General features: G+C 40.2%; 1 protein-coding gene across 2 annotated transcripts; it reads left to right on the top strand.

Moving 5' to 3' along the window:
* The first annotated feature begins 4,910 nt into the window (after positions 1-4,910).
* TSPAN6 (tetraspanin 6) lies at positions 4,911-9,669 on the top strand. Of its 2 annotated transcripts, none has more exons than XM_065915111.1 (8): positions 4,911-5,124; positions 6,029-6,070; positions 6,427-6,501; positions 7,022-7,120; positions 7,423-7,557; positions 7,828-7,911; positions 8,652-8,757; positions 9,443-9,669. In XM_065915111.1, the coding sequence occupies exons 1-7, from the start codon at positions 5,038-5,040 to the stop codon at positions 8,718-8,720; spliced, it is 591 nt and encodes a 196-aa protein (XP_065771183.1). In that variant the 5' UTR covers positions 4,911-5,037; the 3' UTR covers positions 8,721-8,757; positions 9,443-9,669. The 2 variants fall into 2 exon arrangements, with proteins under 2 accessions (XP_065771183.1, XP_065771184.1); XM_065915112.1 differs by having other exon boundaries at positions 4,918-5,124; positions 6,029-6,217.
* Positions 9,670-12,224: the final 2,555 nt, after the last annotated feature.

Below are 12,224 nucleotides of genomic sequence, written 5' to 3'. Positions count from 1 at the left end.
AGTGGGACCATGGCTTAGTCTTCATTCCCCCAGCACCAAACACAGAGCCCAGAACATGCTAAGATGAAGATGCTGCATAGGCCTTGTGTCCCACTCAGGGCTGGAAGGAGCAGGGCAGAGGGGTGGCAGTAAGAGATTAAAGAAGAAAATGAAGAAGAAGATTATGGAAATCTTCATTTATAGGGAGATCAAAGTAAGGGGATAAGTGAGACAAGAGGGGCAGCATTCGTATGAAGCACTGGGATGGATAATATGAACACCTTACAACAAACAGGTGGTGTTAATTTAAAAAACCAACATTTCTTCAGTACTACTATGTGTGGGTAACACTATATTAGACACTGTGGGGATATAAAGTTAAATAAAACACTTTTTCCTATGATTTAGTTGGGAAGACAAGACAAAGACAGACAGACTGGCAACATTCATACATACAAATGTAATTTTTTTAAAGTTCTTAAAGTTCAGTATCAAAACTTTTAATAAGAAGCACCTCAGAGTCAAAAAGATATTGTTTTAAGAAATCTTAGATATGGAAACTGACTAGTTGAAACCTCAGCAAAGCTCAACAAGCCTACATTTGAAATCATTCTCGCAGAAAGTGGACTAAGACAAATTGACATGTAAATGTAAATTTTAATACCATTTAGGAGTATTTCTTATTTCCATGTGTCTGAAATTGTATATTATGAGTCTTTTTGAAAAAGGCAAGATAAGTGCTGGAAAAGGAAGAAAGGATTCATAGAGAATTTGAAAGGAGTAGATGGGAAAAGGGTGAATGAAAAAGACAATTTCAGAGAAGGAATAATGAGAATACACAAAAGACAAGAAGAATAAAAAAGATATTACTATTTAGGAAGCTAGTTTTTAAAACTATACCTATGAATTACCTGTTGAAATGATGATGTTTAAATTATCTGTTTAAATAATGTTTATCTGATGACTATAATGTAAAATATGAGACTTTAGTAAGTAGAAGGTGCTTTTAAATTTTACAATAGGTGTTTAGCCAAAGGTAATTGGAGGGATCTAGAAAAGGTATTAGAAAATGAAAATAAGATAATTATGTGAATAAGAGTAAGATGTATTCTGTGAGAAATATTGGGTGTCTTTTTTGGTCCCTAAGACAAACAGCAGGCTTCCCTTGTGGTTCAGCTGGTAAAGATTCCACCCACAATGCAGGAGACCTGGGTTCGATTTAGGGTTGGGAAGATCCCCTGGCAAAGGAAAAAGCTACCCACTCCAGTATTCTGGCCTAGAGAATTCCATGGACTGTATAGTCCATGGAGTCACAAAGAGTCAGACACGACTGAGTGAAGTAATGTCCCAAGACGTTATCTAACAGCTCAACTTAATTTTTCCATTTTATGTCAGTGTGATACTGGGATGACTTAGACATTTAGTTTTTAATTTCATTTAATTAATCAAACCTTGAGGGACTACTAAGTGGTTAGCCTCAGAGGCCAGCTATGACCAATGGGCTGAACAGGGATTGGCCGAGCACCAAATAACCTCATCAATTGGGCATTGTGTCCTAGGGTCCTGGAGAGTATAAAAGTGGGTGCAGGAGCCCAGCCAAACTGGCTCTTCAAGTAGTTTCTGAACATGTAGACAACCAGACATAAGACAAGTAAGTAGAGAAGAAGCAGATACTGAAAGCAGGTACTGTAGTAATTGACTAAGGGTATGAGTTAATGTGAATGATCAGAGTATAAGGACTGATGTTAAAGAAAGAGGTATGTGTGTTGGCCGGGCTGGAGAGTTGGGGGAGGTTGTTCTCATTGGATTGGGTTTGAGCTGAACCTTAAATTGTGGGGCAGGAATTTTGAGTTTAGAGATTGGGAAGTAGGGAACAGATCTTATTTATTGGAGAGAGAATCTTACTGGCTTATTATGGAACAGAAAGTTCACTTTGGAAAAGCTATAGGAAATAAGCTGATGTGCTGGAGGAGGCATCATTTAAATGTCAAAGAAAAACACTTTAATCTTAAAGGTTACAGGATGTTAATAGAGAAGGGACCAAATCTATACTAAATGTTGAATGTAAAGCAAGCAGTAACAATATTTAAGGAAAGTATCTTCCTTTTCCCCCCTACAGTTCAACATCAAACGTGTTTTTGTGATCAGAAAAGAGGGAGAAAATTATAGAACCAAAAAAGCTATTGAAATCCCTTTACCACTCTGGGATGGGCAAGGTTACCTCCTAGGTGGTTGGGCTAATTGAGTGAAGGCAAAAGTAAAATTCAACAAAACCCACAAGTACAAGGCAGAATTGGGGAAACCATTGAGGTTCTTGTGCTTCAGGGGCTCCAAAGAGCCCTTGTTTGTGGTTAAATGTACAATAGCAGCCATATCTCATCACAGAGTGGGCTCTGTTTCTGATGAGAGAAATGGGAAGTTGCCAGGGTTTAGTCCTAGGCAAGTTACTTAGCCTCTTTGAACCTGTCTCCTCATCTGTAAAACATGCAATGGTAGTCGCGACCTCACAATAAGGACTTTTGTGATGTAAGGATGAGGTAACACTTGTTGGTTGCTTAGCAACCATGGTTGGTACATAGTCAATGCTCAGTACAGCATTTATTATTAACACTTTAAAGAAAAAATTTATCTTATAACCTAGAGACTTACTTCTTACATTGTCTAGATGGGATTAGATGCCTCTTTGTCTGGGTTTCAACCCAGACCCAGGCCTAAATTTGAACTAAACTGAACTTCTGGACTTGGTGGCATAGCAATGGTGGGAGTGGGGTTAGCAGGGTGGGAGGCATGGTTCAAGGTGTTGTGGCCATAGCAATATTAAATTCCATGTCAGGTTTTGGTTTAATTTGGCATTGACTGCTATTCAAACAAAGCAGTGTTGTGACTAGCAGAGGAAGGGAGGGCAGGAAAATCAACACATTCTTGGAAATAAGATGCGGCTTTTGCTTTGCTATTTTGTTTTTTCTTCGGCCACAGAAATATTTATTTGCTCTCAGGCTCACTGTGAAAATCCTTTCCAGGACATGGTACAAACCTAAGCTTCAGAGGAAACTTCATTTAAGATGACAAGAATTTAGCAAGACTTCTCTCGATGCTTTTTTTTTTTAATATGAGAACCCCTCAGATGTGTGCTGTTTAGTTTAGGGAGACCGCTTTGCATATACTGAGAGCCCCCTCCAGCCCATTTCCTGTGGCTGTGGCATTTGTGGTGTTTTAAAAGTTGATGTCTGCCTTATTTCCTGATGACCTTAGTGTTTACAAAGTGTATAGATGTATCATTTACCCATTCTCTCCATGTATTTATGTGTTAGACTTTTCATGCTTTAGTATAAAGCATGCAGTGAAATAATTATCCAACAGTTGCTCTCTTGGACCTCAGACATCTGGCATGATGCTATAGAAGCTGATCCTAGGTCAATATTTGAAGCACAAGGAAGCTCTGTGTGATCAAGTTAATGGAACTTTCCTGTTTTCTGGTTCTGTGGTATGTGTTTAAAGCAAGATTTAGAGCAAAAAAGTTTAGGCAGTCACCTTCACCTCTTCTTCACCAATGCAGGGCTTATTGCCGCGTCAATACAACCAACACACGCACACTTGACAGTCTCTTCCCTCAAAGAGCTTATACTTTTGTTAAGAAACCAGACCTTAATAGATGAAAAAAAAAACACATCCCTACCTATCCTGAGGTCTCTAGTATTTAGGAGATTGTGAAGAGGGCTGTTGTGCATGTGCGTGTGCGTGTGTGTGTGTGTTTTAAAATTCCACTTTACCCTAGAGTTTGACTCAGGTCTGCCTGTGGACATAAGGGACAGGAAACTTTCTGGTGATTCATTCCCATCCTGGAAGCAGTTTAAGTCCTTAGGAACACGTGGTCTCAAGTTCTAGGAAGATCTAAGCAACTGGTAGAATTTCTTTGGGATGAGTAGGCACCAAATAGCATATACAGCTTATATAATAGAGGAGAGGATTGAAAAGTACACTTATCTCTAGTTTTGCCTTTGTTATTAGTTGTGTGACCCATGATTTCAGCCTCTTTATGATCAGTTGTTCTTGATCTGAAAATCCAGAGGGCTGGAATATACAGTGCCTTTCAGTTTTAACATTTAAAAGAGAGTCACATTTACCGAGTATTCTCTGTAGCGCCTTCCCTTTTGACAGTTTGTAGCTAATAGATGAACTCACGTTTCAGGATTAATTACTTTAAAGTTCTTTTCCTCAATCTCCAGTAATTTAAATGATAAGGAGGGAGAGGGATAAAGGCAAGAATTTTTGGCAAATTCTTGTAGAGAAATTCTAAAATTCATTACCTTTCCTATCTACCTTTGGAATTCTTACAATAAGTGGTTATTTATTATTCTTGTGCCCCTTCCCCACCTCCTAAAACAGTGTTCAAAAATCGAGAAACACAAAACAAGGGACAAAAAAAAAAAAAAAAAAAAATCAGCGTAATTCCACTACTCAGGTAAATTGCACTTTTCCTTTCGGTTTTTGTCTAAAAACATATGACTGGATGGATCACTCTGCGAACTGCTTTTGTTTCTCTTTGGAAATATACGTCCGTGTCTTGAGAGTATTTTGCTACGTAATAAGCATAATAAGATACTCTTAGGTTACTTTTAACCTCTTTCCATCCTTTTTTTTTTTCCTTTTAGGGCATTAGGGGCCGACGAGGCCGTATCTCAGAGAGCTGCCGGCGAAGCTGGTTTTAGAAACAATATGATGCAGTTATAAGGGCAAGGAGATGGGTGGGGGGCGGGAAAGATTCCGTAAGCGAAAAAATGAAGCAACCTCCACTCTGGAGATCTAAGAAATTTCCGACACTAGAGCCTTTTGTGTAGCGTTTCCGGCAACCTTCGGCAGAGGGCGCTAGGAAATTGTCGTCACTTTCCGGACAGCCTCCCAGACTTTACCCTCTAGAAAACTGTACAGTGTTTCCGGCTCTTCTCAGTTGCGGGCGCTCGTAACTTTTCGGCAGTTTCCGGGAAGACTCGGGGGCTCCGCGCCTCGCTATCTCGGTTCCGATCGCCTGGCGCTGCGGGGCTGGGTGTCGGGCTAGTCATGGCGTCCCCTTCTCGGAGGCTGCAGACCAAACCGGTCATCACTTGTTTCAAGAGTGTCCTGTTGATCTACACATTCATCTTCTGGGTGAGAGACGGAGACTGCGGGGGGCGGGAGGGGATCCCGGGCTGGAGTCGGGGAGGGGGTGTGTGACCCTGAGCTGAGGGAGCTCGGATCCGAGGTGGGGAGGGAGGCGCGAGTGGGGTTGGGGCGGCGGTCGCTGCTGGGACCTCGGTGCTGGGACTCCACTTCGGGTTCGGGCATCTTGCCCGCTCGGGTCGGGGTCTCGGGCGACGGCAGCCGAGAGGGTGAACCAGGACCAAACGTGCCTAGCGTTCGAATGCGATGCGGGGCGCCTGGAATGGAGTGACCCCCGCCCCCCAAAGCAAGCAGAGAGTGTTCCCTGAGAAGCAAGGCTTGCTCGGGCCCGGTGAGGGCTCGCTTGCATAATAGTCTCTTTCTTTTCACTGCTTCATAAGAGGGGAGTATTTCGCAGGTAAGTATGATAATGGCTCCACTCCCGCCAGTCTATCCTTAGGCTTGCTTTGTGTACCATTCCTTTGTACGCTCTGCACATCTGTTTCTGGAACGCTTAGAAACACTCCCTCTCCCCCCACCTGCAGGAAGGTTTTCTTCCTAAGGCGGGAGTAAATGAGTTAAGGAAATTTTGAACCCTAGGGCAAAAAAAAAAAAAAAAACAAAACAGATCAAGTTTAAGAATTTTGTCAAGATGCCTAGCTGCCTCCTGGTTTTGTCCTGGCTACAGTGATCCAGCGTGTGGGTTTATCAAGACCTGTTCTTGTGTGCAACTCCCCTTCCTAACCCCCTGTACAGTCCCCCCCTTGTCTGCCATATCCCAGCCACAGTTCTGTGGCCACAGAGTGCTACGTCAATTCTCACACCTAATGTTTCTTAAACATCTAGTGGTTTGTGGTTTGAAGATGCTACTGTATACAATGTGTAACTCTCTATTCTCTGATTTCCCACGTAGATCACTGGTGTTATCCTTCTTGCCGTTGGCATTTGGGGCAAGGTGAGCCTAGAGAATTATTTTTCCCTTTTAAATGAGAAGGCCACCAATGTCCCCTTTGTGCTCATTGGCACTGGCACTGTCATTATTCTTTTGGGCACCTTTGGCTGTTTTGCTACCTGCCGAGCTTCTGCATGGATGCTGAAACTGGTGAGTGAGTCCTTGTTTTCTTAAAATTGGTTGTTGGTTTTTGAAAAGGCTTGTATGTTGTAGGCTTTGTTTCTTGGAACTAGGCATGGCCCCTTTCTGATTTTTCCTCTTCCTTATGAAAACTTAGTAAGTAACAGTATAGCAGCGACTCCCTTTGCAGTTGTGATGTATCTTATTTATGCTGACTTGGACTTTTTTTTATCCCACAGTATGCAATGTTTCTGACTCTCATTTTTTTGGTTGAACTGGTCGCTGCTATCGTAGGATTTGTTTTCAGACATGAGGTAAGCCTGCCTTTGGGAACCTGAATATGTGAAAATTTATGCTCTAAGAGATAAAACTGGATAAATTTAAGTAATAGAGTTAAAAGACAGCTTTCACTAGTTCAAAAGCACAAAACTGGTAACACAAAATTGATACCGTCTCCACTCATCAAAACCTTAAAATCAAATTAGAAATTAGAATTCCACTCTGTTAAATCTGGGGTTAGGAAATCATTCAGTGAGTACTGAGGCCTCATCAAGGAGAGTGTTTAACAAAGTGGTAGTGAGGGTGGGAGATAACAGCAGTACAAAGTTGCCACTTGAATAAATAAAGGTTCCCATTGTACTTTGAACTTCTCATAGTTATCATCTTTTACTGGAATGTTTTGCTTAGGAGTCCCATTAGCAAAACCATATTGCTTAGAAGATAGAATTGGACCATAGATGTTAATTGTATGTTGCTGCAATTTCTTATTTGACCTGGAGATCAAAAGAACATTCTAGAATCTTTGTTTACCAGCCTTGTGTTTCTTTGCTGTAGATTAAGAACAGCTTTAAGAATAATTATGAAAAAGCTTTAAAGCAATATAACACTACGGGAGATTATAGAAGTGATGCAGTAGACAAGATCCAAAGCATGGTAAGTGGTCATAGCTGGTGGTTTCTCAAGAGGGAAACACATTCCCTATTCCCTCAGAGAAGATGATAGGGCCCTGCCTATCAGATGTTGTCCACTTGCCCTATAGCAGTGAAAGTCAGACCAGTTCCAAAATGTTTATCTCATGAATTTTAATGCCAGTGTCATACGATAGAGATCACTGAGTATAATCTTAGATGCTGGTGTAATTGTTTTTATGCTGGTGTAGTTGTAATGCTGTAGTTGTAAGTACAACTACATAGTTGTAATATGAACTCTAAATGCTTTTGTTGGATTTTTTTCAGTTGCATTGTTGTGGTGTCACCAACTATAGAGATTGGAAGGACACTAATTATTACTCAGAAAAAGGATTTCCCAAAAGCTGCTGTAAACTTGAAGATTGTTCTCCTCAGAGAGATGCGGATAAAGTAAACAATGAAGTAAGGAGCAAAAAAATAATTTTCATTCACAATACACATAATCTGCAATAGCGCAGAAAACTGAAGCTCAGAAAATTTGTGACTTGTGATTAAGTGACACTTAAACACCTAACCCAAAAAGTGAATCTCATGTCCCTCAAAGGAGATGTGATTTGTTATGAGGGAATAAATTTTAACAAAGAACAAAGATCATCTTTTGCAGAGATGTGTGATCAAAGTATTATTGCTTGGGCTGTACTGACTTTTTTTTTAAAATTTCTCTTCCATTAGGGTTGTTTTATAATGGTGATGACCATTATAGAGTCAGAAATGGGAATTGTTGCCGGAATTTCTTTTGGAGTCGCTTGCTTCCAGGTAAGTCCTTGTAGTTAGGAAATGTTTCATCACTCTTGTAGGTGTAGGCTACAAGATTTCCACTTTGAAGTCTTTGAGTTTTGCCTCTGGGCCCTGTATAGCAAGGACATTTTTAGAGAAGTCACGTTTTCACAAAACTCAGTCGATCATCACAGTAGAAACATAGTAGTTTTGCCCTTTCCATTCCAGTTTTCAGTTGTCTTGGATCTTGTTTTCCCATGCTATTTTCCACAACTCCAGAGTTCTGTGAGACCTGCCCTCTTAGGTCTCTCTGAATCTGCACTCTCTAATAAAATAGCCACCTTTCAAAAGTTATAACTATGAAATTAAAATTTTAGTTCCTCAGGCTTCCATTTGAAGTACTTGAAAACCACATGTGGCTAGTGGCCACCATGCTAGACAGCATTTTCATTATCACAGTACTGCTTCATAGATGGAGATTTTACTTGATGGGATGCTTATTCTAAGCCATATCCTTTTTGCTCTGATAACTGAGAAGAAGAAGAAGAAGAAGAAAAGTTTTCCTAGACTTCAAGATTTTCCGGAGTGATTTATGTCAGGAATGGTTGTGAAATTCCAGATCGCAGTTGTAGTTAAGACATCACATATAAGCTTATTATAGAAAAAACTTAAGGAAATAAGTAGCAAATTGGAAGTGAAAGGAGCATATACCTGTATCTTGAGGTCTTTAAGCTTTGTGTGTATGTGTATGTTTAGTTTTGCTTATATTTTATTTCCAGCTGATTGGAATCTTTCTAGCCTACTGCCTCTCTCGTGCCATTACAAATAACCAGTATGAGATAGTGTAACCAACATAACACGGGTCTATTACTCTTCAGCTTTAAGGTATGCTCATTTTGATCCTCAGCACTGTCAGTGTTTACTCCAGCCTATACATACGATGGATGGGACTGAGTTTGCAAAGAAGGTCATGTCCGGCAGTGCAAATATTATCAGTATTGTGTTAGCAGCAGGACACGACTGAAGTGACTTGACACAGCACAGCCATGCATAAGCATAAGTCTCGCAAAAAATATCATGGCCATAAAAGGACAGATGGGCCTCTCTGGGTTTACCTACATGTCAGCCTAAAGATCCTCATTGGTCCCCTTTCTAACAGATTTGGACCTAATGAAGAGAAATGAAGAATCCTAGTAGTGACCTTACTTGTAAGGGTCCCTGGCAAGTACACTCTGGCTCTTGATCAATACTGTCATTTTCCCCTGGTCTTTTACCCAATTCTTATTTACTGCAGTCTTCTGGTGGACTATTACTAGAGCCATGAACTCATCTAGCTTAACTAGATTTTGGAGAAACATGTATTTCAATAATTTCAGAATTTGAATAATGAAACGTGAGAACTATAGCTGGCTGAAGTAATCCCTAGGGTTCCCTTCATATTTGATTTGAGCCACTCACTGGGAACACATTATTAGCACTTCATTAGCAGACTAGATTAAAATATGTGCAAATGAATACAGGTGTTGCAGTTTGGGTTACAAGGAAATTAACTATTTTTCCTTTAATTTAGGATATTAACATCCCTATCCCCAACCTTGTGAATTATAAGATCATCTGGATGGAAGACATACATTTGTTACAGATAGATTGAAAAACTACATCAATAGTCTGGTTCGATCAAGACAGTTGTTTGATACATTCGAAGTCCACCTTTTGTCCCATTCATGTTACATCATTGAAATCCCCATATCACTCTCAAACACTGGAAGAGCTTAATAAATTGGAAACGAAGCAAAACTGTTCCTCTTGACTTTTTTGTCTTGGTATGGGGCTTTTGAAAGACAATAAGTTTACTGTTCATGTAGTAAGATCGAAAACTGACCCTTCCAAACTTGCCCTTTTCCCAACCAGGGTTATCTGCTGTGATAGTATACTTTGCTTCAAGAAATTAAAATGTTTTCGTTAGTCACACTGTGTAATGTCATTCCAGCCAGTAGCCGGAGAACACCCATCATCAGAGTTGCCAATTGGTGGTAATGGTCTCTGACTTCTAAGGCACTCAAGACTATAAAAGGCACTACACATGCTCTGTGATACCCCAGGTTGTAACACCTTAACACTTTACATTTCTCTGCCTCTGAATTAAGGTATTTACATTAATATGTTTCCCTTATTGTTTGAAAGGTTCTAACTATTACTTACTGGTGCCTGAGTTACTGTGTTCTCTTTGGGAATTTAAAGCAACAGATCTTCATTAGCTTTTAGCTGGTATTTCCTTGTCAGGTTGATATGACTTAATTGTCAATATTAACTTTTAATAGTTTTGTGCCTTTGATTAATAAATATAAATTTTTTACATAATAAATAGTGTTTTCTTCTAAAATCATTGTGTTTAACTTTTGGAAAATCTGGGATGGTGGTTTTCCACTGAGAAAGCTAAGCCCCACATTTCTACTTGGTGAATATAGTTCTGGATATGAAATGTAAACCTGAGATCTTGGCACATTTTTTAAAAGTCCCTGTTTACAAAGACTATTCCCTGTGAAAGAAACACATTCCTTGCTATGAAAAAGCATAATGCTTATCATTCTAGAGATTAGACAGTTTTATTGTATAGTTTAAGAAGTTGGATAGGGAGAGAGAGAACCTGTACCTTCAGGGTAACAAGGAAATTAATCATTAAAGTTGGAGTTGGAATGGGAGAATTCTTTCTTTGGTTTTGAGTTTCTTTATCCACTGTGTGTGTTAGTTGCTCAGTCGTGTCCGACTCTGATTCTCCTGACTGTAGCCCTCAAGGCTCCTCTGTCCGTGGAATTCCCCAGGCAAGAATACTGGAATGGGTTGCCATTGCTTTCTCCAGTGGATCATCCTGACCCAGGAATTGAACTCAGGTCTCTTGCGTTGCAAGCAGATTCTTTACCATCTGAACCACCAGGAAAACCCTCTATCCATTAGAAGAACCAAGCTCATCTCTGACTGCCACACATTCACAGTTCTTGAATTTAATGGTAAGTAAGTAAGTAAGTGTTTGTCGCTCAGTCGTGCCCAACTCTTTGCAACCCCGTGGACTGCAGCCCACCAGGCTCCTCTGTCCATGAGATTTTCCAGGCAAGGATACTGGAGTGGGTTACCATTTCCTTTTCCAGGGGATTTCCCAACCCAGGGATCAAACCCGGGTCTCCTGCACTGCAGGCAGATCTTTACCAACTGAACTACAAGGGAAGCCCAAATTTAATAATAAGGGGGAGTTAATCACAGTACAAGGAAAGTGGATAAAAACTACTGAAGTTAATAATGAATTTGGCGGCACCTATTTGAAAGTACTTGGAGTTACTGCAGAGAAAGGGTATTCTCCATTAAAACATGCGATGGGTGACTTGACAGAAGGTATAGGGATAAAACAATTAAAAAAAAAACTGTGGCTTTCCAAATGCAGTGAGTCAGTTATTGAAATTAGTGGCACCAAAGAAGGATTTAAAGGATAATCAAACTTCTTTAAAGGATAATCAGAGCAATTTTCCAATAGCTATTTTTCACTAGGGTGGCCTAGGAGAACCTTTTGAGGTTTTCTTTAGTATTTTATAGACATTTTTCCTCATTATTAAAAAAGCCAGCACATGTGGAAAGTAGAAAAAACACCCTGCCTTGCCCTTAAGGTGGGTTGGTGTGTTTGTTTTTAGGATGGGTTTATTTTGGATGGCCAGTTAACAAAAGTCCCTTCTAGCTGAGGTGTGCATGTGTACATGGACTATAAAGTCCACCTCCACCTTTGCAGTGTGCCAAAGGTATCCTGTGGGTTGTCTCACTTCCAGACACCAGGTTGCCCACTGCAAGGCAGCTCTGAACTCCAGTTTGAGAAGCACACTTTTCTCAAAGTGTGGAAAGCTTGGCAGCTTTGGCCTATTCCTGTGAGGGGTTGGGCTTATGTTGTAGGCATCAAACTTACAGAAAATAAGTCCCTAATACAAGGTATAAATGACATTTCTGTTTCTCCTCAGCTCACACAGGATTCTTTGAGACTATGCTTTTAACCTCCTGTCAGAATCCAAGTTGGTACTTTAACAGTGATGCTGGCCAGCCAAACTGATTAAATTATTAGAAGCTAAGCATTGTACACAGTTTTGCGTGTGTGAAGTTGAGAAAACTTTGATTTCTTTGGACTGTTCTGTATGGACTTTTGGTTATATTTGTAGGAAAAAGTCTAACATAAGCTGTAACTACTATTCCTCACAGCATACCTAAGATACATTGAGATTTGTTATTTTTAAAATTTGCTGCCCTTGAAGGTTGACACCTTTGCCTGTGATGTGGCCAACCAAACTGTTTTAATTCAAAAAGGAAAACAAAAGTCT

This window comes from Muntiacus reevesi, chromosome X, assembly GCF_963930625.1.
Source record: "Muntiacus reevesi chromosome X, mMunRee1.1, whole genome shotgun sequence".
Lineage (NCBI taxonomy): Eukaryota > Metazoa > Chordata > Mammalia > Artiodactyla > Cervidae > Muntiacus > Muntiacus reevesi.
The sequence above is the reverse complement of the archived record's forward strand: the minus strand, read 5'-3'. Positions and strand labels throughout refer to the sequence as shown.